The sequence below is a fragment of the Hoplias malabaricus genome, chromosome 3 (genome assembly GCF_029633855.1).
Source record: "Hoplias malabaricus isolate fHopMal1 chromosome 3, fHopMal1.hap1, whole genome shotgun sequence".
Lineage (NCBI taxonomy): Eukaryota > Metazoa > Chordata > Actinopteri > Characiformes > Erythrinidae > Hoplias > Hoplias malabaricus.
Genome location: NC_089802.1, coordinates 119586 through 145000, shown reverse-complemented (window position 1 = coordinate 145000; position 25415 = coordinate 119586). Strand labels below are relative to the sequence as shown.

Genomic DNA, 25415 nt, shown 5'->3' with positions numbered 1-25415 from the left:
TACATATATATTACAGAAAACAACTAATGGATTAAACTGGCTGTAGATTTAAACATGTACATAAAATATATTCATTCATTCATTGTCTGTAACACATGTATCTGTATCCAGTTCAGGGTCGCGGTGGGTCCAGAGCCTACCTGGAATCATTGGGTGCACGGCGGGAATACACCCTGGAGGGGGCACCAGTCCTTCACAGGGCAACACACACACACACACACATTCACTCACACACACACACACACACACACACACACACACACACACACACACACACACATTCACTCACACACTCACACCTACGGACACTTTTGAGTCGCCAATCCACCTACCAACGTGGGTTTTTGGACTGTGGGATTAAACCGGAGCACCCGGAGGAAACCCACTGCACCACAGTGCCGCCCAATGTCTGACTTAACAAATATACAATTATGAAATCAGAAACTGTCATTCAGTATCTGTACCTGCTTCATCTTGTTCTGGGCTGTGGTGGATCCAGAGCTGACCTATATTCATCTGGGTCCCAAGGTCCTAGTTCATCTAAAGGGATCACACACTGGAGCCATGTGGCAACAGCACTACCTTCTGTGTCACCATGCTGACCCTATCAGACGTCCATGTGACTGACACAGAACAGTTCTTACCAGATTGTGAGTTTTGGCTGAGAAGGTTTTGGTCTCCTTAGTGTTCCATATGACGAGGTCTGCGTCAGAGCCCACTGCGATTCTGCCTTTGCGAGGGTAAAGGTTAAAGATCTTGGCTGCGTTTGTGCTGGTCACAGCCACAAAGTCATTCTCATCCATTTTACCTGTGGCCTGTGGATCACACAGAAAGAACAGCCATCAGAAACATTCAGTGTAAGAATAAGTGTCATTAGTGTCACGTGTCACTGGGGGCAGAGGTGGCCTTAAGGTTAGAGAAGTGAGCTTGAGGCTGGAGGGTCACCTGTTAAATTGCCTGGACCGGCAGGAGAAAATTCATTCATGGCTGAAGTGCCCTTCAGCAAGGCACCTAACCCCCAAACTGCTCCCTGTGTGCCGAGGTGGTTGGCAGCCCCCTGCTCCGGCTGTGTGTGTGTTCACTGCCTCTAGTGTTTGTGAAGAATTGCTCACTAGTGTGTGTTTGCGCGTTCACTGCCACGGATGGGGCAAATGCAGAGAAACAATTTCCCTAAGGGGATCAGTAAAGGTGTTTCTTCTTCTTCTTCTTCTTCTTCTCCTTCTTCTATTATTTTTTCAAACTGGTAGCAACTGTGACTGCAGTGATATTTCCTCTATTTGAAAACCAATGTCTGTTTACTTATTATTAATTTATTCCCTGTTATTTAATACTACAAGTACTACAAAGCATTTCTCAAAAATATTGTATATAAATATATACTAAAAGTGAGGACTTGTGCAATAAAGGAGTTGGGGAAATAGAGAGAGAGACAGACAGAGAGACAGAGAGAGACATACGACAGCTTTGTCCCAGACGATGCTCATACGTTCCTCTATGCCATTGGTCCCCTCAGGGATGAGTGCGAAGTTGTCTTTTCCCACAGCTTTCTGAGCCGTGGAGAATGTGCAGTGTGCACTGGACGTCACCTGAAGATCTCCACTGGAACACAGTTTAAAAAAATACTCAATAACTAAGATATTTTTAAATTGAAAAAAAAATGAAAATACCTTCGCCCAATAACTCTGTTGTTAAACTAATAAGAACACAGTTGGCTCTAAATCTGTGTTGAGCTGCTAGTGAGCAATGAGAGGTAAGGAAACACCATAATGAAAAGTTGACTTGCTTGCTTGTCTTTTATGGCATAACGTTTTTGATTTTAATATCATAAACATTTCAACAAAAACGTCATCAACGATATTGGCCTCTCACCAGGACAGCATGGAGTTGAGGTAGTCTGGAGTGGCTGGATCTGGGTTGAGTGGTGGAGACGTGACAAAAGCAGCAGCTTTGGCCCAGTTTTTGCTCCAATAGTGTGATCCATCAGTGCCAAGACTGGCTGTGATTGGCTCGCCATAAACAACCATGCCTACCAGTCAAAACAAAGGGGATCATTAATGCTGTGTGTGCTTTACATCTGTATATGTTTTGTTCGTCTATAAGATTATATATAGTTTCTGCTTATTAGCAGAATTATGTTCACAGAAATGTACTATTTATCAGTGAATAAAAAAAACAACTGCATACTGTAACCGTGGAAGTCCATCATTTACTGTATTCATATTTAAATGAAGCACTGACAATGAAATTATTACCAGAAGAAAGCATTTTAACAGTGTACCACTGAGGGGATCCGTACCCTTTTTCCTGGCCTTGGCAATGACATCGGCAGCAGGTTTACTCATCACCCTGGTGACGTAGAGCGGGCAGTTGGCCTGTTTAGCGATCATGATGGCTCGATACACCGCCTCTGTCTCTACCTGGACAAAAGAATCACTCACCCTGAATAACTATGTACACAGCTAAACTGCCACAAATTACTGTATGGTTTACAGTGCCCTTATCAGTTTAACCAACTTTTGAATCAAGTCTACCTCCTCTGAATGGCTCAGGACATGTCCCTCAGGGCCTGTGATCCCCAGGTCCAACAGCTTCTTCTGCTCCTGGATTCAAAAAAAAAAAAAAAAAGAAAAGACCAGGAAATAAAGATTAAATTCTGATCAACTATAAGACAGTCAGAGATTTCTGAGAATCATTCAGTCAAGAAGCAGTGATATTTCTTAAGTGTGGTCAAGAACTTACCTCATCAATGATGTCACCATTCTCAGCATGGACCTGAGCAATAGCTCCCAGGTCTCTCAGAATACTAAAAATCTCATACATCTGCAGAAAGGCAAAAACATGTTCACTCAAGCCTCATTTGTTACATTTCATCTCCATGTTCCTTTATGATCCAATGATACACTTTCTTTTGAGTTTGTATTTTGACGTATGGGTTTATTGTTTTATGTATGTGTATGTTTGTATTTATTTATGTGGTTTTATGATTTTTTAGTGTGCTCCTCCCCAAGTCCCATATTCCAAATCAAATTTACTATAATCAACATGAACACACTCCAGCTACTAATCTTATTAAGTTACATGGAATAAATACAAAATCTCTAAATGTTTCAGCAATGATCCATTAGGATTCACACTCATAGCACTCAGGCTGCAGTGGTTTATGAAACACAGAAATCAATAGACAGTAAGACTCTAAATTGACAAACAGACACTCCGACTTACTTGTGAGTCTGAGCTTTGAAACCTGTCCTTGTAAGACATGAAAACCAGGAAAGAGTTCACACCTAAAGGCACAGAGAATGAAAGGATAGACTGAAAATCACTTTACACAAAAACATGACGTCAGATTTCACAGTGAAACCTGTGAAATATGATCTAAAGGTGTGGATAACAAAGACAGGAAATCTGACTTCATATTCCTTTCATCCTATTGCTCTATATTCTCTGTAAAAAATGGGCTGCCACCACACCTTTCAGAGACCAAATTCTGTCACTGAGGGTGTACTACGGGGTACAGTGAGGTCTGAATATACTTCTTTCCTATGGGAAAGTGTATGGAGCGTATCTTTTAAACACAATTAAAATACACAGTTTAATCTTTGATGCCACGTCTACACAGTTTGGACATAGAGGATGTAAACAGTATTATAAGGTATTGCTGGGTAAAAAATAGAATGAATCCTATCCAGTCCTGTAACAATTCTACTAATAAACAGCACACATTCACACTCTGTCTGCCGTGTATTTCTTCCTGTGAGTTAGAAGAATGTAAGGGCAGTTTGAGAGTACTTTCAGATACTCATCTTGAAATGAAGTGCTTCTATTACAAAAAAAGTCTAGTTTTACAGTGGACATAAATATCAGGTATTGGTTGAATATTAAGGTTTCAGAAAAGAAAATTTGTCATTTATTTTCATAGCAATTCTTTTTATGGCGAACTAAAATATGTCTCAAAATTTCCTCATTTTCTGATACTGTATAATCCCTAATTGCTGGAACTAACCCACAAAACAATGCAGATAGTCTTCACATGAATATTCACACAGTAACAAACCTATTTTACAAGCAGAGGTTCAACATTCATTCATTGTCTGTAAGCGCTTATCCAGTTCAGGGGCGCGGTGGGTCAGGAGTCTACCCGGAATCATTGGGCGCAAAGGTTGGAACACACCCTGGAGTGGGCATCAGTCCTTCAGAGGGCAACACACATCCACACACTAACTATGGAAACTTTTGAGTCACCAATCCACCTAACAACGTGTGTTTTTGGACCATGGGAGGAAACCGGAGCACCCTGAGGAAACCCACACAGACACAGGGAGAACACACCACACTCCTCACAGACAGTCACCCAGAGAAAACCCACACGGACACAGAGAGAACACACTAGAGTCTTCACAGACAGTCATCCGGAGAAAACCCACGCAGACTCAGAGAGAACACACCACACTCCTCACAGACAGTCACCCGGAGGAAACCCACGCAGACTCAGAGAGAACACACCACATTCCTCACAGACAGTCACCCGGAGGAAACCCACGCAGACACAGGGAGAACACACCACACTCCTCACAGACAGTCACCCAGAGAAAACCCACACGGACACAGAGAGAACACACTAGAGTCTTCACAGACAGTCATCCGGAGAAAACCCACGCAGACTCAGAGAGAACACACCACACTCCTCACAGACAGTCACCCGGAGGAAACCCACGCAGACTCAGAGAGAACACACCACATTCCTCACAGACAGTCACCCGGAGGAAACCCACGCAGACACAGGGAGAACACACCACACTCCTCACAGACAGTCACCCGGAGGAAACCCACGCAGACACAGAGAGAACACACTAGAGTCTTCACAGACAGTCATCCGGAGAAAACCCACGCAGACTCAGAGAGAACACACCACACTCCTCACAGACAGTCACCCGGAGGAAACCCACGCAGACTCAGAGAGAACACACCACATTCCTCACAGACAGTCACCCGGAGGAAACCCACGCAGACACAGGGAGAACACACCACACTCCTCACAGACAGTCACCCGGAGGAAACCCACGCAGACACAGAGAGAACACACCACACTCCTCACAGACAGTCACCCGGAGGAAACCCACGCAGACACAGGGAGAACACACCACACTCCTCACAGACAGTCACCCGGAGGAAACCCACGCAGACTCAGAGAGAACACACCATATTCCTCACAGACAGTCATCTGGAGGAAACCCACACAGACACAGAGAGAACACACTAGAGTCTTCACAGACAGTCATCCGGAGAAAACCCACGCAGACTCAGAGAGAACACACCACACTCCTCACAGACAGTCACCCGGAGGAAACCCACACAGACTCAGAGAGAACACACCACATTCCTCACAGACAGTCACCCGGAGGAAACCCACGCAGACACAGGGAGAACACACCACACTCCTCACAGACAGTCACCCGGAGGAAACCCACGCAGACACAGAGAGAACACACCACACTCCTCACAGACAGTCACCCGGAGGAAACCCACGCAGACACAGGGAGAACACACCACACTCCTCACAGACAGTCACCCGGAGGAAACCCACACAGACACAGGGAGAACACACCACACTCCTCACAGACAGTCACCCGGAGGAAACCCATGCAGACACAGAGAGAATACACCACACTCCTCACAAACATTCACCCGGAGGAAACCCACACAGACACAGGGAGAACACACCACACTCCTCACAGACAGTCACTCGAAGGAAACCCACACAGACACAGGGAGAACACACCACACTCCTCACAGACAGTCCCCCAGAGGAAACCCACGCAGACAAAGAGAGAACACACCACACTCCTCACAGACAGTCACCCGGAGGAAACCCACACAGACACAGGGAGAACACACCACACTCCTCACAGACAGTCCCCCGGAGGAAACCCACGCAGACAAAGGGAGAACACACCACACTCCTCACAGACAGTCACCCGGAGGAAACCCATGAGGACACAGAGAGAACACACCACACTCCTCACAGACAGTCAGAGGAAACCCACGCAGACACAGGGAGAACACACCACACTCCTCACAGACAGTCACCCAGAGGAAACCCACGCAGACACAGAGAGAACACACCACACTCCTCACAGACAGTCACCCGGAGGAAACCCACGCAGACACAGGGAGAACACACCACACTCCTCACAGACAGTCACCCGGAGGAAACCCACACAGACACAGGGAGAACACACCACACTCCTCACAGACAGTCACCCGGAGGAAACCCATGCAGACACAGAGAGAATACACCACACTCCTCACAAACATTCACCCGGAGGAAACCCACACAGACACGGGGAGAACACACCACACTCCTCACAGACAGTCCCCCGGAGGAAACCCACGCAGACAAAGGGAGAACACACCACACTCCTCACAGACAGTCACCCGGAGGAAACCCACACAGACACAGGGAGAACACACCACACTCCTCACAGACAGTCCCCCGGAGGAAACCCACGCAGACACAGGGAGAACACACCACACTCCTCACAGACAGTCACCCGGAGGAAACCCATGAGGACACAGAGAGAACACACCACACTCCTCACAGACAGTCACCCGGAGGAAACCCATGAGGACACAGGGAGAACACACCACACTCCTCACAGACAGTCACCCAGAGGAAACCCACGCAGACACAGAGAGAACACACCACACTCCTCACAGACAGTCACCCGGAGGAAACCCACGCAGACACAGGGAGAACACACCACACTCCTCACAGACAGTCACCCAGAGGAAACCCACGCAGACACAGGAAGAACACACCACACTCCTCACAGACAGTCACCCGGAGCAGGACTCGAACCCACAACCTCCAGGACCCTGGAGCTGTGTGTCTGTGACAACTACCAGCTGCACCAGCATGCCGCACACAAGCAGAGGTTAGGTTTAAATTTGTTCATTAGATAAGGTTATTTTGTTAATTTCTTCCATACATTCACTCTATTATTCTAAAATTGATAAAATATTATACTCCGTGAATCAATATGTAATCAACAGTAAAGGATTCATGTCTATAATAATTATGTGAGCAACAGAAATGGACAATGAAACTATCACAAAATGTTGAGTAAATCTGTAAAAACATAAATGTTACCTTGGTCTTTGACCAGTGTCTCGAGCTCCTCGAACATGCCGTCATGCCAGCGGGTGATGTCTATGTGCAGAGAGTAGTCACAGCAAGACCTCTTATCTGCCTCATCCCTCCACTGGTCAAAAGCGGCCAGCAAACTAATGCCAGGCTCAGGTACAACATGGTCAACTGTGAGGAGAAAATAAGACACAAAAAGATCTTATTATCAAACACCAAATCTGAATTCACTTGTTTGAAGGAGCGTCCCAAAACAGTTGCTCATGAAGTGTATTTAATATCTCTGCACTCTAAGGTACAGATTTAGGAGATTTCCCCTAAACACACGAGGATCTAGGGAAAGTGCAGCTGTCTGTGACAGGAGAAAAGACCTGGCAGAGTGTGGAGAGGGGAGTGGAGGATTACAGTATGTGACAGCACCGTGACCCTGATTCGTGTGATTTAATAAGAGTGGGCATGCTCACACCACATCTCCTACTGTAACACACATACACTCCTCCTCTTCCTCTGTTTACCACCTAAACCTAAAAGTGACCAGCAACATCCTCCTGGCTCTGAGAGCATTTTTAACCTCTGCTTCCAGCTGATTTATGTTCACATTCCTTCAAACTGTCTCTTGTTTTTTTTTCCTATAAACACTACTGCTTTTGCCTCAGATCACTGTTGAACTCTGTGATCATTCTTTTATCAAATCACTGTCCTATTGGGCTCCAGCACTGCCCACTTCAGTGTCTCACCTGCACATAAATTCCTGTAGGAAGCATTACTATTAATATATTACAATCATATATTTATATCTACCAGCTCTCCTTCTGACTGAAAAAAATAAAAATGTGAAATCCAGGTAATTTACTGTGCAAAGAGAAATAAACCCCCAACAAAACCCAAAGTTCACTATGGTAGCTGTAAACATATTTAGATTTAATGACATACTGTCAGTAAAAGGCAGATTTACAGTCTCAGTAAACAGCTTTTAAATGTTCAAGGTATGGTTTCTTCTCTCCAGGACCCTGTAAACCCCTCTGAGCATCTGTAGCCACACCCTACAGCCCTCAACCATGCAAGTATAGATCTCCCCTCTTTATAATCCCTTTTTCGAAAGCATGGAAAAGGCAGGGATCAGCCCAAATCCAGTGGTTGTACTCTATAAGATCTGCGTGTGTGAATTCTTAAAGTCTGAACGTAATCAGTAAAAGACACCCTAAAGCCGCTGGTTTTGACGTCACAAAAGCTAAGGTTTTACACACTGATCATGGTGGTCCCTCCTGCCAGAGCTGCACGGGTGCCGTGGTAGAAGTCGTCGGCAGGGGTCATGCCCATGTGTGGGGCGTGGAGGACAGTGTTGACATCAATGCCTCCTGGGATCACTATGTGTCCGTATGCATCCACAGTCTTCACCCCTCCAGGAACGATGAGGTTCTCCCCAATCTGTCTGAAAAAAGGAGGACAGAATATTTCAAGTTCAAACAGTGCAGCAAAGGCCAGTGTTTGCTTTGCTGTAACTCACATGGGATGAAAAATCAAATTGCTTTGTTGTGCATTAAAAAACACAGTTAATGCTCCAATGAGGGGGTCCCCAATATGAGGGTGGCTGTTGTAAAAAAAAGGAGGTCTAATACAGAATCTCAGGTTCATCCAGGCCACCAGGTGTCAGAGTGATGGCTGTTTCATAGCGTGAAATAGAATCATTGGCGAACAAGAATGCGTGCTCCTTTAACCAAGATATTATTTTAAGTGTTGTACTTAAATAGTTTTCAAACAGCCCTCTACATCATGGAAAATAAGTGTTTTATCTGCAAAATTACAAAAAACATTCTTATATTTCAATTCTTTATCACATTTAAAAAATTCCTGATTCAGAAAATAATCATGGTTTAAAGTTTTATAGCAAAATGCATGTCCCTGCACCTAAGGGTTCAATTCCCTGCCTCGGTGGGAACACCACTCTACACCAAGCTGAGGTTTTAGGAAAGACTCAGTCACATGATGTGACTAATTATGACTTTATTTATATCATGAAATTGGAAAACCAATCTAATTAAATATCAAATGATATCCTACACAACCGCTGACTATACATCTGACTGAAATTGGCTGTGTACCCCTTGTTAAATCTACTGTCAGAAACAGTTATTATTAATAGTTATTATTAGGCTGTTACTTTTCAATGGATGGAAAGATTTGCCTCAAAGCAAAAGTGTAACAGACACTCACTTGATGGTCCCATCCTCTATATAAATGTCAGCGTAGAAGGACTGGTCATCATTCACGATTTTTCCTCCTTTAATGATGAGCTTGTCACTCTGCAGAAACAGGGAACACAGAGCGTACTTCAGTTACAGTTACTTCAGAGGAGATGTATTCTACACAGAATATAGGGGTCTTAAAGGAACATCTGTTTGTGAATGATTGGGTTGTTTTATTTCACAGTGTGTGGGTTGGTAGGCTCCAGAACCCCACATTTCTGTGTACATGCTCTGAACCAATGAATATTTATAAGTCACTTTAATAACGTTCAGATAGCTAATGTCTTTTAACCACATTAAACTAAATATTAGCTTAGCTCATTGATCACTATTGGTTTTCACTTTTTAAAAAGCTACATGTATTGCAATGCACCTGGAATCACTGGGCACAAGGCGGGAACACACCCCGGAAAGGTGCGCCAGTCCTTCACAGGTCAACACACACACACACACACATTCACACACACACTCACACCTACAGACACTTTTGAGTCGGCAATCCACCTACCAACGTGTGTTTTTGGACTGTGGGAGGAAACCGGAGCACCCGGAGGAAACCCACACAGACACAGTGAGAACACACCACACTCCTCACAGACAGTCACCCGGAGGAAACCCACACAGACACAGGGAGAACACACCACACTCCTCACAGACAGTCACCCGGAGGAAACCCACACAGACACAGGGAGAACACACCACACTCCTCACAGACAGTCACCCGGAGGAAACCCACACAGACACAGGGAGAACACACCACACTCCTCACAGACAGTCACCTGGAGGAAACCCACACAGACACAGGGAGAACACACCACACTCCTCACAGACAGTCACCCGGAGGAAACCCACACAGACACAGGGAGAACACACCACACTCCTCACAGACAGTCACCCGGGGGAAACCCACACAGACACAGGGAGAACACACCACACTCCTCACAGACAGTCACCTGGAGGAAACCCACACAGACACAGGGAGAACACACCACACTCCTCACAGACAGTCACCCGGAGGAAACCCACACAGACACAGGGAGAACACACCACACTCCTCACAGACAGTCACCCGGAGGAAACCCACGCAGACACAGAGAGAACACACCACACTCCTCACAGACAGTCACCCGGAGGAAACCCACGCAGACACAGAGAGAACACACCACACTCCTCACAGACAGTCACCCGGAGGAAACCCACACAGACACAGGGAGAACACACCACACCACACAATACTATCTTTGTCTTCATTGGAGGACCATGTTTAAAGTGAAATCAAAAATCCAAATGCCTTTTTTTATCTGAGAGCAGGGTATTCATTTGCATAAGAACTGAGCTGGGTCTGAAAGAGCGCTTACGAAAAGATTACAGTCGGCTGAAAAGGAACAGATGAGATAAAAGCAAATGTTTCAAATAATGTATGTAAATCCTCATGAATATGTAGAATACGTGGTGTTGTTTAATGAGATCGAGAGACTGAGAGTCAGGAACATCTGAGAACTTGAATAAAAACTGAAGTCTTATAATTAAAATATCATTATACATTTTATACTGATGTTTATATGTGCACTGTCACTGCAGTCCACATGAACAATCAGTTCACTGTGTTGATCTCCACGATAATCATGAATGTGTCCTCATACTCTGTGGACCAATCAAACGTCTTCCTCTGGTAGAGGCATCAGAAGCTGAATACTGACCACACCCCAAATGATGACGCCACACCAAAGAAAACGAGCCCTGGCCTAAAGGTTAGAGAAGTGGACTTGGCTGTGGAAGGTCACTGGTTCAATTCTCTCGACTGGGAGGAACATCTATGGCCAAAGTGCCCTTTTGCAAGGCAGCGAATGCCCAAACTGCTCCCCAGGCGCTGAGGATCATTGCTCTGAGCGTGTGTGTCCACTGCCCCTAATCACTAGTGTGTGTGTGTTCACTGCCACAAAAGGGTCAAATGCAGAGGTCAGAATTTATTGGCACTGTGGTCGTGAGGTTTCCATCAAGGAAAAGGCACTAGAAGCATGTACATCGATTATTTCTGTTCTTGTGGATAATACTGTGTCTGTGATTTTGATGTTAGTGATTAGTGATTGTGAACATAGAAAATTAACACAACATTTGTAGGGTTTTTTTTTTGTTTGTTTGTTTGTTTTTTAAATAAAATGAGAATTAGCAACAGTTACAGGAAAATTAAAATGATTAGAATTTTGAATTACAATTATTCAGTTTCACAAAAATGCTTTAAAACTGTGTGCATCTGATACATCCGCAGCTCCCACTGAGCTGAAAAGAAGCTAATAAGATAACAGTTCTTATTAATAATGTAATAAAAATCTCAGCTTGCCTTTTGTCTTATATCCGTAATTGAGAAAATGCTAATTTCAAATGTGCACATGGTATCGTTAATCTTTTGAAGGACTGTTGATAGATTACGTTTGTACTCTATTTGACAATAGCTTCCCACCCTCTCCTCTTAGCTGTGTTCTTCTTCTACATGGAGTAACGCCAGGCTGCTGGGTGCATTAGACCAGTGAGGCATGAAGGCGACTCCCTGAACTCTATAAAGCCTTTTGCCTCATGTGAACTTTAACTCGTGGTGTTACGTGATTGAATAATGGACTTTTACAGCAAGGGCCCGGGCCATGTTTTGCACATCGGTCCTAAAGGGATATCAGAGGCTGTCGAAGTGGCTCTGCTTTGTGCAGAGGGCAGAGAGGCTTCTGAAAAAAAAACAGATCATGCCGCTAATGCACTGTGACAAGTCCATGGGCAGTGCTGGACCAGGCCCAGCTCCAGCCCGCTGCCGACTGTGTCATATTCAGGGCCTCAGCCATGCTTCAGGCTCTACTGCGGGAGACAGGGTAAGAGAGGACAGCTCCAGAAAACACAGGACTGATGACACTCTGCAATCTGAACAAAACCTGCAGAGGAACTCCACAACCAGGCTGCTATTAACTTACTAAAAGATGAAAATATTCAATCAGTTATTGGGTCTCATTTTTCAACGCTGATTCTAAAACACAAACATTTAACTTGTCAGAAGTAATGTGGACCATTCTCTGGAATAAATATTTAATCTTGAGAAAGGTTTCTTAGCCTAGTTTGGCTTTTATGAGTAAAAAATGGGATGATAGCAATGGTTAAAAGTGACATATTCTACACATTTTCCACAAGTGAACACAGTTCTGGGTCTTAATTAAATATTGGTGACCTGCTTTTTTCAAAATATCACAAGGATCAAGCCCAACAGCAGCGTTCTCCCCCTGTCTAAATAGCCCTGTTCAGAACGTTCCTTTAACGTTTTCTTTGCACTCTCACATAATCAGGGGTCCAGCGCTGTGATTGGAGAGACTCAGATGAGGAGGAGGGACTATTCTAAAGTCTCAAAATCAGAGCAATTGGTTTTATCACATTTTCTGACCTAGGCAGCCAACAGAAAACCGGGTGGTTTGTTTCACAGTGTGTGGGTTGGTGGGCTCCAGATGCACGTGCACATGCAGTGACCAAAAAACTTTATCATAACGTGTCCCATTCAAGGGCTTTTAAAGTATGGAATTAACTACAATACCCTAGCTTTTGACACCAGGACACTAAGGACATCCTAATGATTTTCTAAAATGGTCTTTTCTTTTTTCAACTAAAGTACAGCTCAATCTACACTGAAATAACAACAAGAAAGGGCAGCGTTTCTCTTCAGGATCTTCTCGAAACTTGATTTGAGTAATAATCTATGGACTTCCTATGAGTGAATGAGTGGTGGAATCCTATAATGAAGTCAGATACCGTTTACACAAAACACAGTAAGAAAGATTACAATGATCATTACGGTAAAGTGTAGTTCTAATGGGGTGGGCCCAGTAAACACTTTTCACTAAGCATTGTGGGAGTTATATCTGAGGTGGATGTTATGTTTAAAGTGTGTTTATGTGAATTTACACTCTTAAGTGCATTTACATGTTCACTGACTCACGTAAAAATAACACTGAGGCATGAATGACAACCATTCCAGAGGAAACAAGTCAAACAGGAGAACTCCTTTGTGTCTCTGTAGTTTCTCCTAGACTCCAACGAGGTCAGAAGGAAAGACAAAGGAGACTTGAGCACAAGTGCCCTGCTGCTCATATGTGTCTCCTGAGACTATGACCTGTGATCTCACTTTTCCTCTGGAGTTTTCTTGGAGATCTCAGGCTTTGCTGAGATTTGCCATTTGAACTAAACACTACTCTCTCCTTTATTTCTCGTACTTCCTTTTTTTCCCCTCATTCCATTTCTCCTAAGAAATCAACATTAAGTTTCCTGAGCACTCACCGAGCAACAGATAAGCAATAAAATGTTCCCCTGGAGGTTCAGGGCATCACCATTCAGCCACAACATCACGCCCAAGACACTAGGGTTATGTTTTGAGAAGTAAATTGAAGCAGAAGTGAACCCCACCCTTTCTGAAGCTCCATCACAGAGTGTGGCACAAATGTGGGTCATCCAAGAAAGTGGGCAAGCCTCACACACACACACACACACACACACACACACACACGGTGCTTAACTACAAGGCTGAGAATCCATGCAAACAGACATTACCAACGGAAAAACAGCAGTCATTATAACCACAGAAGCACTGCTAAGTGAGAGGGGACAAACAAAGGCTGAGTGGAGTCCACCCTTGTGAGGACACGGGGAACAATGGCGCAGCGCTAGGGACTCCACCACAAAACTATAAATTCGCCCTTTTCCCTTCACAATTATTCACTAACATGACCAGACAGTTGCTAAACGATTTCTCTACGCCGAGCCTGTAGCGTGCAGCCTGCGCTGGTTGTCAGAGCCGGTGCTATGAAGCGTTTTTTTTTTTTTTTTTGCTAGCGGCTATACTAGCCCATCAGCACCCGGTAAAAAGCTCTCGGCTCCCGGCTAAAGGCTCAATGTCTCCCCGCCTCCTGCGGCTCCATCCAGCGCTTCTGTCAATCCGCTTACCGTTAACCGCGGGGTGTTCTTCTTGCCTTGGAAAGACATGGCGCCGGGTTTAGGGGAGAATGCTGTTTAATTCTGGGGTGGCAACAAGAGAACCGAGAGAGAGAGATGGATGGATGTGTGTGTGTGTCACGTTGGAGGAAAAGCTGCAGTGAGCATGTGCAGGGGGGGGGGGACTGGTGGGCTTTATGTTAATAAGGGCTTTACAAGACGCGGTGAACAAAAGTTCCACAAGCCCCCTCCGCATTTCTCTTCACCAACCTCTACTCTTACAGACCCCTTCTCTCCACCACTTCTCTCTTAACCTCAGAGAAGCTCTCTCTCCTCTGTTCCACCCTCTCACAGACATTTCTGTTTTTCTGTTACCTCAGTGCTCTCAGTCAGCCCCTTCTCCTTCAACCCCACCCTCTCCTTTTTTATCAGCCCTGTCTCTGTCCACTGTCACCCCTCCCTGCCCCTTTTATCACTAGAACTACCAAACCGCTGCCATTTGGCAGTTATACCTTTAAATCCCAAAGAACTGCCATGTGACAGGTGTGAATAACTCTTCTTGCCTCCATTGTTATGTAAATGAGACCATGAGTCAACCCATGAGTCACAGGGGTTGACATGGTTGAGGATCATGTCCAAAGCCTGCTGTGTGCTGTAAATCTTTGCCATCTTTGCTTCTCAGTCAACAAAGTAAGTGAAATATGTGGTGACGTGGCTTTTTATCCACATGGAGGTGGATACACACATAATCGTTATCATCATCGTTCACGCTATCACCCATCACACCCATCCCTGTTCACTGTTACCTGCTACTGGCATATTTCCATTTAATGGCTGCAACAACAACATTTTTAAAATAAATCTACAAACCGGATTCCAAAAAAGTTGGGACACTAAACAAATTGTGAATAAAAACTGAATGCAATGATGTGGAGGAGGAGCCAACATCTAACATTTTATTCAGAATAGAACACAATTCACAGATCAAAAGTTTAAACTGAGAGAATGGATCATTTTAAGGGAAAAATATGTTGATTCAAAACTTCATGAAACAACAAATCCCAAAAACGTTGGGACAAGGCCATTTTTACCACTGTGTGGCACCCCCCCCCCCCTCCCCCCCCCCCCTTCTTCTTACAACACTCAGACGTCTGGGGAGAGAGGAGACCAGTTTCTCAAGTTTAGAAATAGGAATGCTCTCCCATTCATGTCTAATACAGGCCTCTAACTGTTCAATCGTCTTGTGCCTTCTTTGTCGCACCTTCCTCTTTATGATGGTTGTAATAATATTGTACTATAGTGAGAAATGTTTATTCTATTTTATTTCACTCAGCATGTAGCCAGATAGGCTATTTACATTGGTGCAGTTTATTATATAAAGTTTACATACTTTATTAACAAGTTTTCCTGTGTCTGCAGTCATCTTTCTCTTTATTCTAAAACTCACACAAAGACATTATTTGAACTATAATTCCAAAACACCTCAAGTCTGCCTCCTTTGTACTAATTTTGGATTGTTTTCTCACTGATAATTGGTCAAAATAGCTAAAGTTCAGATATTTTAACCATTATTTTAAGTATTTTTGTCTTTTGAAAAACTGCCAATAGGTAAAGATATTTTTACATAAATTTATACAAAAAAACAACAACCCTCAGCTACTTGTTAAAAATATATTTTTATTTAACGTTTTTAAAACCCAAAATAAAAGAATCTTATCAGGACATTTTGTCTTGTTTAGTTCACACTATCACCCATCCCCCCGTTTAGCACCTAGTAGTGGCTTAATGTACATAACAAAAGGTGGCCTAATGGGATGCAAATTACCCCAGCACTGCCATTTGGCAGTCTCTGGTAGAAGAAGGGGTCATATGAAAATCCTGGTAATTCTTGTGTTATCCACTCAAGGAGATGGGGCTTTTCAAATCATGGTTACTTTGAAGTTACACGTCTTGCACTTCACAACACACAAACACTCAGACAGCCTACACACACACACACACACAGACAGAGAGAGAGAGAGAGAGAGGGAGAGAAAGAGAGAGAGAAATATATATAGAGAGAACAACTTACTATGTCAGAATACTGATTCATAGGCTTTGAATCTTTACATTCATTTGTTTAAGAACTTTATCATGATCTGTGGAGCAGTGCTTCCAGAACCTAGCCAGAAAGATTGGGCATGGAGAAGGAAATGTACTCTCGACAGGGCTTCACACACTCACCCAGTCACTCACACATCCGCGCGTGGACACTTTCTCACACTTTACAAAGAGTATTATTTCCTAAAAATGATCAAATTAAGACTCAAGGATTCTACACTTTCTTCGAATGGAAAATTGAACTGAACTGTACTTTAACTCATAGTAAGGGCCTCGGGTATTATTTCAAAATATGAGGGTTTTATTTACAGAGCACACCTCATCATTTCACGATACTAAGAAAACACACTGCTGTCAGAGAAGAGGGGACAAAAATAAAAGAAAAATGGAAACAGCTGGGAATGGGTTTCCATAATAAAACTGTAATAATTAATATTAGTAAATAAAACACCCCTAATAACTAATATTAGTTTATAATGTCATTTATTATGTAATTGTTTTACAGTTTACAGCATGCTTTGTAGCTAGAGATGTTTTATTACTGCCTTAAATAAAGTCCTTTTTAAACTTTTTGTTACTACATTTGGGAATGAATCACCTTGTATTTTAAATGGAAAAATATACAGCAAACTTATGTTTACTTTGTAAATAACACTTTGTTTATTTGTAATGAAAAAGTCCTTGTTGACGTACTGCCATTTGGTTTATAAACCTCCTTAAAATTCATTACTAACAGACTTTTCAACACTCGTTTGTCCACGCCTTGCCTTACCTCGTGTCTGCCCCGTTGGAGGCGCCTGTTTCCCGTGGGCGGCTCCACAGTCTGTCGCACTGAGACCGGAGGAGGCTGAGGAGGCTCTCGGGACACGCTGGAGACGCAGGAGACACTGGAGACACTGGCGGTGTCATCCGTGTCCTGCGGTCGCGCCGTGGAGCCGCTCCTCCGCACGGAGCTCGGGCTGAAGGACTCGAAGTTCAGCGTCTTGTTCTCGAAGGCGCCCTCGATGTTACAAAACATTCCCCCGAACTTGACCCGGGGCTTGGGGCTGTCGGTGCCCAGCTTGGACAGCAGCGAGCACTCGTCATCTTCCCGGGGAAGGAGCCTGCTCTCGGCCATGGCTCGCTCTCAGGTCACGGTCAGTGATAGAGACGGACAGTGATGGAGAGGTTGAAGGAGAGAGTAGACAGGGAACTGTCCACCGGGGTGTGGTGCTGGAATTTTATACCTCTGATTCCCCTGAGGGAGAAAGACAAATATCCCTTTCACCAAAGACTCAAAACACTGTCCACAATTTCCGGTTATACACCGCTAGCACCGGCTAGCACCGTTTGGGCAGTAAGAAAAAGAGCACGAGCTCAAACACCGCTCATCAGCGTAAGCCACACTCCTTCAAACGCGAGCGCGCACGAGAAGAGGAGCCACAGGCGCGCGCACCGAGCTCAAATCCAGGTCAGAAAAGTGTAGTGCATTGCCGAGGAGCTGAAGATGATGATGGTGATGAAGATGGTTTGCCCCGAGCGCGGCCAACAGAAGTCTGTGATGTGAAATGTGAACTACCAAAGTAACGTGCACGCGAGGTACAGACAAACACGCACGCGCAGTTTCTGCCTTTTATTTCATAGTGAAAAGTTGCGTTGTGGTGATAAGAAAAAACAAAAAAAAAACAATAGAAATAATGTTAGTTGGGGCCTTAGATAAAACTCTATAACTCTAAACTTTATTAAGCTCCATGAATATGCAATTAGTCCCTTCCTCTAACCCCACCCACCTCTCCACAGCTCATATGCAGCTTCAAAGCCCCTCCCCACGCCTTGACAGGATTAGCTACTTACGTTTGTGATGTGAGAAACCAAGTCTACCCGTGTTTTTAGCCCGATTCAGACAGGATTCGTTTTACCTGTGAAAAAGATCATGTAGATTTCACCACAGTATCTCAGTGATTTAAAGGAACACTGTGTAAGATTTGGGAATTGTTGGCTCCTGTGGCTCCCACTAGTGTAATTCATATTTATAGCACTGTACTGAAATCAATGGGGAGGTGGAGGGAGTGGGCGTGGTTTTCTTCCCTCCTTCAAAAATTACACAGGCTCTATGCTCAGTATTAAAAATTAGTGGAGCATCACAATGATTTTGAAGCTGTAATTTTAGGGCAAAAAATCACATTGTGTTCCTTAAAGTCCCCTACGTCTAAACCATTTTTAATATATTTATATATATCTTAGTGTGTGCTAGATTCATTAAATATCGCTGTAAAAGTACTATTAAAAATAAGCAGGCTACATTAATAACATGTGAAATGACATGTGGGGAATATTTCGTCATATTCCTTGGTCAAAGAGTTTTTGAAGGTTTTCTCAAAACTGTTGGAGCTGGAGGAGGCGTTTAGTGTTTAATACAGAGTACAAATCAGAGTCATTCAAGTATGAGGCACCACACTCAAATCCACAAGACGTAAGAATTGCTCAGAGAAATGAATCTTTGGGCAGCTACAGGTGCTGTAGGTTCACACACATGTTAGGAATACTACCTTAAAGGAACACTAGGTAGTATTTCTACCTTAAAATTACAGCTTCAAAATTACTGTGGTGTTCCACTGACCTATAATAGAGAGAACAGAGCCTCTGTCATTGCTACTCCAGAGTCAGCACTGTAGAAATTGTAAAATGTAAAAGTGAATCATATTCTGCAACTGCAGGGTTTGCCCAGGAGCAAAAACACCAAGTTGTACATCCGTACATTCCTTTAATTTCCTACCATTAAATGATTTTCAATAGCAGTTATAATAAATGTATGAAGGATTACGAATGAAAGAAGTGTTTTGCCCTCGTCTCATTCATTATCTCTTCCGTGGGATGGATATTTTTGCTTGGGGAGCTGTTCTCAGGACAGCAGCGACAGTCTAAAAACTGCAGTAGCTCTCCTGTTCTTTAGTGTTATGGCAAGGTGTAAGCCACGTAGCCACCTCCCTCTGTTATTTACACCAAGATTTCCAGTGTGAATCTATAATAAACATTAAACATGGCAATCTGTGATAAAACAGTGCTTTGGAACACTGCAGGTTCAAAGTGAAAATGCTAAGCCACGGCAATGATGTTTTTTTTCTTTCATACGCCCATTAGCTTACAGCCACAAACAGACATGCTAATGGTTAACAAACACAGAGAAAGAGCTTCATAACCACCATGCAAGACCTAGCAGACCACCAACGCGCTCCCCATCAGATAGAGTTCAGTTTAGAGAATCAAGCGCCACTCTCACTTCAGCTCTGAACAAATCCAGAGCAGCTCCAGTCCAACGTTTCACTGCGGGAACGTGACACAAACTAAGGGTCAGAACTAAGGCTGTGGAGCGCCCAATCAGCCCACGCTGAGAAAATATAACAGCACACCAAATCAACGCGAAGAAACTACCGGCTCTGTTGGAAAGACCAGGCCCCGCCCCAGAGCCCAGACCTCAGTATCACTGAACATGTTTGGGATTATTCGGATCCTGAGAAAACAGAGCTATCCCACAGAGAGTTTCTGCTCTTCACATTTTGGCACATCCCTCTACAGTCAGTGAGCTAAGGCTGAGAGGCTTCCTCTGGTGACACAGTAAGACTGAGAGTGGGTGCGCACACAGCTGGAAGCCACTGACACAGTTGTGAGGACATAAAGCCAGAGGCAGAGACCTATATTCCTCCAGAATCCAGCTCTCATCCACTCCCTCCCTCCTTCTGTCATTGCTTCTCTTCTTTTCTTCCTCCAGTCAAATGTGAGCCGACAGGAAAGGGTCGGGAATCTTCAGCTTCACTCCCAGACACTCCATCCATCCATCCATCCATCCATCCACTCGTCTGTCTGTCCAAGTCTTTGTGTGCGTTCATCTACAGACACTGTACAGATTGTTACCCTGTTGTTCAAACTATGCTTTTTTTGCAGGATTGATACACATCACTGACCATTGGTGGCAAAGCCTCTTCAAGCGTCTGTATGCACCTATAGAAACAGGCAGAGAGGACTGGAACCTTTATATACAGCACACATTAATGACAAACACCATTCAACCAACTACTGTGATAGAGATGTGCTGCCCTCCGGTGGCCACATTATGTACTACACCAGTGCCAAACTCCACCACAGTTAAATGATACAAGGAATTATGATTTACCTTATTATCCCCTTGGGAAATTGATTCTCAGCGTTTAACCCATTCATGACAGTGAATTAATATTAAGGGAGGGGAAAGCCCTGTTCCATCGCTCCCCACCAGCCACAGATGTCCAAAACTTTTCCATGACAGAGGGGTCGTGACTGAGGCGTTTGATGGTTTGTGGCCTCCAGACACACAAATATATTTTTTAAATAATATATTCATTTTATATAAACAGAAGCCTCAATATTTTTTATTAAATATAAACCTAACCCCCCCCCCCAAACAAAAAATAAATAAATAAAATAATGAAAACAAGACAATGAATTGCTTAAAGTAAAGACTCCGTGTTCATTCAGGTTTGCAGTTCTCTCTTGAGAAATTTATTTGAAATACTGTCCTTTTACATTACAAAAATTAAATATATCATCACCCACATATTTTGGCTTTCGGTTCCATTACCTACGCTGTAGTGTGTGTGTGTGTGTGTGTGAGAGGAAGTGTAAGGGAGGAATGGGAGGTCAATCTCCACCAGGCGAGCACTCTGTGTGTGCCACTAGGAACCAAAGCAGAGTGCGTGTAAACAGTGAAGGGGGCACGGGATTTAACGTAACGCCTCTCATTCCACCGGGCTTCCAAAGGGAAGCAGTGTCCAGCACCACCTGCTTAGCAGGGAAAGGACAAAGCGCTTTGATTTAAGACTCCTTAAATTCCACACGCAAGAAAGAGGTCAGATGGAGCAAGGTCCACAGGTCAGTACAATAAAAACAGTTTCAGTCCAGTGGAGAAAAACAGAGAGAGAGAGAGAGAGAGAGAGAGAGAGAGAGAGAGAGCACCATATTTCCCTTAGCTTTAGGTCACGAGGAGACGCTAGAGTTGAGGATGTAAGAACAGCTGAGGATCACAGGACTTCCAGAGAATGACCCGCTGATTACAGAGCTGTCCTCTCTTCTGTTCTCCACTTTTACAGAAGGCAGAAAACAGTCCGTACACCTGTCAACTGGATGGAAACAAACAGTCATTTCAGAGAAAAAAAGAAAAAATAAACTTTTTAAGGGTAAAATCTGGTCAAGATTGTAATGCAATAATAATTTCTGTTTATTATCTGAGCTTAATATTGGAAACAAATAAAAACAAATCATTTAATATTCTCCAATGTGGTAAAATAAACAGTAATTGTGCAATTAGTTGTGCATGTGTTCTGTAGAATAGAGCTGCTATTTTCACTTAGAACAACCCCTAAATTGACACTAGGCACTCAAACTTTGGTATAAAACTGTAAATAACCCTAATCCTTAATAATAATCCTTACATAGAAGAGTTAAAACATCTAAATGTCAGTTAATTGTGTTAGAAATTCAGAAAATTCAAGAAAACCAGGCTCCTGAAAATCCCCTTACACATACACTGAAATATACCCTAATCAGCCATAACATTAAAACCACCGAGCAGTGACGTGAATAACATACTTTACAGGAACCGGGAAAATGGGGAAGTATTAGGATGTGCATGACTTCGACACTGCCCACATTGTGCTGGCTAGACAACAAAACAGCAGGTGTGGGCTGTTCTCAAAACCCAGTGGTTAGTATCTGCCAAAAGCAGTTCAAAGTGGGAAACCGGTGAACAGGTCACAGATTGATGGGTGCCCGATGCTCATGGACGTGCAACGGAAACAAGAGCTAGCCCATCTTCTTTGATCCCAGAGCTACTGTAGCATGAAATGCTAAAAACAAAAAGTTAAAGCGGCGTATGATGGAAAATTGCCTGAACACACTGTGCACTGCATCTGGGGCATATGGGGTCAGAGTGCACATGCCTGGACCATGGATCAGGAAGACGGTGGCCTGGTCTGGTGTTTTCTGGTCTGGGGTCCTGGAATTCACGTGGATGTTACTTTGACACAAATCACTTACTTAAACTGACCAAACACATGGCAGGTGTGTGGTTTAGCAGGACACTGCCCCTGGCTATGTTTGAGGAACACAAACCAGGCTAAGAGTTTGAGATGTTGAAATGGCTTCTAACTCATCTCAATCTGGTCAAACAATTTTGATCCATTGAGTCTGCACCACGCAGCTTACAGTATCTGCTTGGAACTTCTTAGTGCCAGACACCAGGGGACACCTTCAGATGTCGAGTGGAGTCCATGCTTTAATGGGCCACAGTTGTTTTGGTGGCACAAGGAGGACCTACACTATAACGGGCAGGCAGTATTAATATTACGGCTGACCAATATATTAGTAAAGCTCTGATCAATCTCCATGACCCTAAGCCTATGATATACGATCGCTTTCAGGCATTAATTTCAGCCTGTCCCCAGAACCACACAGCATTCAACCTTTAATGAGGTATGTGTGTCTTCAGATAAAACATAAATAAGATGCTATTTTCTATTTATGCATTGATTTCATTGTGACAAAGCATTTCTACTCACCATCTCTGGTATGTTGGAAGAGTTAAGACCAAAGAATGAAGGCTAAAGAAAAGAACAAAAATAAAAATAAAAACTGAAGGTGGAAACGGAAAATGGAAGAAGAGAACAGACAAGAGAAAGAGATATGAGAGTCATTTAGAAAAGAAGGAGGCAGAACAGAGGAGAGACTCAAGTTTACAGGCTCTTTAATATGACTGAGTAACACATGAGGTTTTGTGTGTGAGTGGTGTGTGTGTGTGTGTGTGTGTGTGTGTGTGTGACTAAATTGCAGATCAGAAGAGCCTAGACTCACACACATCTGTTCCATACCTTTTCTTCCAACTCCTTTATCTGTCGTTTCTGTGCCTCAATCCATTCTTCCAGCTCTTTTATTCTCTACGGAGGACATTTGACAGTCAAGTATTCCTCATACAGGTAAAAACATCTATCATTTCTAGGGCTAGTGATTAATTACTAAAAACTAACATGGAATATTCAGGAAAATAATGGATTTATTCATTCATTCATGCTCTTTAACTGCTCCATCCTGGTCAAGGTCACAGCGCGTACAGAGCGCAGCCGGAATCATGGAGTGAAAGGCAAGAACACTCCTTGCACAAGGAACTAGTCCATCTCAGGACATCACACACATACACACACAATCACTCCGTCACTCACACACTCACATCTGTAGGCAATTTCACACATTCATCCAGTCACTCATGCTCACAAGGACAAGGACAATTTTGCACAGCCAGTACACCTAGCAATGTGTTTCTGGACTGTGGGATGTAGTCAGAACACCCAGAGGAGACCACATAACTCTGGGTCACATAACTCTATTAGTTACAAAACAATAAATAAAAGGTCATAAACCCATTATCGCATCTGTCTTTTTACACAAATCTCCAGCACATGAACATAGCTGATAATGTAGAGTGAACTGAGGTCTTGAATGAATATTTATTGTTCCTAACACTTGTGCAATGTAAGAGAAATGCAGCTATTAAGCCACGCTGGTTTAAAACAATAGACACCATGCCTGTAACTAAAGGCTACCTATAGAAGCATATTTTATACTTTCGTTACCTGCTGAGAGTGCTGCAACAGCTCCATCCTCTCTCTGAGTATCTGTGCATCTCTCTCCCGTAATTCACTGAGGACCTGCCTCTTCCACTGATCGACTGCTCTCCTGAGCCAATCCCGTTCCTCCTCCGACAGCAGCTGAGACACCTTGGCCCCCGCCTCCTCCTGCTGCAGTGCATCAAACAACATCGCCTCCAGCTCCAAGATACGCTAAGAGAGAGAGAGAGAGAGAGAGAGAGAGAGAGAGAGAGAGAGAGAGAGAAAGAGATAGAGAGAGAAAGAGAGAGAGCGTGCGAGAGAGAGAGAATGAGCGACAGAGAGAACAAGAGAGAAAGAGCAGGACAGACAGAGAGAGAGCGAAAGAGAAAGAGAGAGAGAGAGAGAGAGAGAGAGAGAGAGCGTGCGAGAGAGAGAGAGAGAGAGAGAGAGAGAGAGAAAGAGATAGAGAGAGAAAGAGAGAGAGCGTGCGAGAGAGAGAGAATGAGCGACAGAGAGAACAAGAGAGAAAGAGCAGGACAGACAGAGAGAGAGCGAAAGAGAAAGAGAGAGAGAGAGAGAGAGAGAGAGAGAGAGAGAGAGCGTGCGAGAGAGAGAGAGAGAGAGAGAGAGAGAGAGAGAGAGAGAGAGAGAGAGAGAGAGAGAGAGAGAGAGAGAGAAAATAAATAGAAGGAAATGATGGGGTGTGGACCAGTGTTGACCAAAAGTTTCCACCAGAGGGCATAAAAACACAAAATGATAAAAGATCTGTATCAGTTCTGCATTATTTCTAGATTAAATGACCTACTTAGTTAACTCAGTCTGTAATGTAGTAAATATGGATCTATACATGTGATGTGTTTACCTTATTAGCCTGGTCCATAGATTGTTTCCTGTAGTCTAACTCTTCATCTAAATATCCTTTCTGTTTACTGAAGAGCTCCTGTAAGTGAAGAGAAAAAGCTTTGTATGGAAAACTAACACCCAACCCTCTGTAACACTGTTAAAAATCCGCTCTATATTCAATAATCTGAGTAGCGGTGTAGTGGGTAACAATGGAGTTTTCTGTGCGGAGCATTAGGGAGTAAACCCACTGCATCACCCCTAATGTGTGCTTTTGAAAGAAGGAGAAAAAAAAAAAACTAAGGAGTCAGCATGGGCACTCAGCCCTGTCACAATGCCTAATGCCAAGCATGGTCGAGAGGGGTATTAAGACTCTAGCATTGGGTTGTGGAGGTGTGAAACTAATTATCTTTCATCAATAACTGACCTCACTAAAGCTCTTGTGGCTTAATACCACTACATTTTCATAAGTTTTCCAACATGTGATGTAATGGGTTCCCAGTAGAAGTTTATACA

The 25415-nt window shown here is 43.7% G+C and overlaps 2 protein-coding genes across 15 annotated transcripts in view; both read right to left on the bottom strand.

Moving 5' to 3' along the window:
• Window positions 1-14492, bottom strand: part of dpysl4 (dihydropyrimidinase like 4) — a 19618-nt gene extending 5126 nt beyond the window's left edge. Inside the window, exons 1-11 of the mRNA XM_066663441.1 lie at window positions 14359-14492; window positions 9359-9447; window positions 8392-8576; window positions 7151-7315; window positions 3223-3284; window positions 2740-2820; window positions 2532-2600; window positions 2297-2417; window positions 1870-2026; window positions 1458-1599; window positions 645-815 (exon numbers count right to left, since the gene is read on the bottom strand). Coding sequence (XP_066519538.1) covers window positions 645-815; window positions 1458-1599; window positions 1870-2026; window positions 2297-2417; window positions 2532-2600; window positions 2740-2820; window positions 3223-3284; window positions 7151-7315; window positions 8392-8576; window positions 9359-9447; window positions 14359-14397 — 1281 coding nt within the window. The 5' untranslated portion in view covers window positions 14398-14492. The remainder of the gene's footprint in view (window positions 1-644; window positions 816-1457; window positions 1600-1869; window positions 2027-2296; window positions 2418-2531; window positions 2601-2739; window positions 2821-3222; window positions 3285-7150; window positions 7316-8391; window positions 8577-9358; window positions 9448-14358) is intronic.
• A 6489-nt stretch (window positions 14493-20981) lies between these two features.
• The window catches only part of jakmip3 (Janus kinase and microtubule interacting protein 3), a 65141-nt gene continuing 60707 nt past the window's right edge, over window positions 20982-25415 (bottom strand). For 7 of the 14 annotated variants that reach the window (XM_066664700.1, XM_066664701.1, XM_066664702.1 and 4 more), the window contains 5 exons: window positions 24922-24999; window positions 24084-24290; window positions 23325-23390; window positions 23016-23088; window positions 20982-21578 (listed from right to left, as the gene is read on the bottom strand). In XM_066664700.1, coding sequence (XP_066520797.1) covers window positions 23038-23088; window positions 23325-23390; window positions 24084-24290; window positions 24922-24999 — 402 coding nt within the window. In that variant the 3' untranslated portion in view covers window positions 20982-21578; window positions 23016-23037. The remainder of the gene's footprint in view (window positions 21579-23015; window positions 23089-23324; window positions 23391-24083; window positions 24291-24921; window positions 25000-25415) is intronic. The other 7 variants (XM_066664695.1, XM_066664696.1, XM_066664698.1 and 4 more) reach the window with 1 other exon arrangement.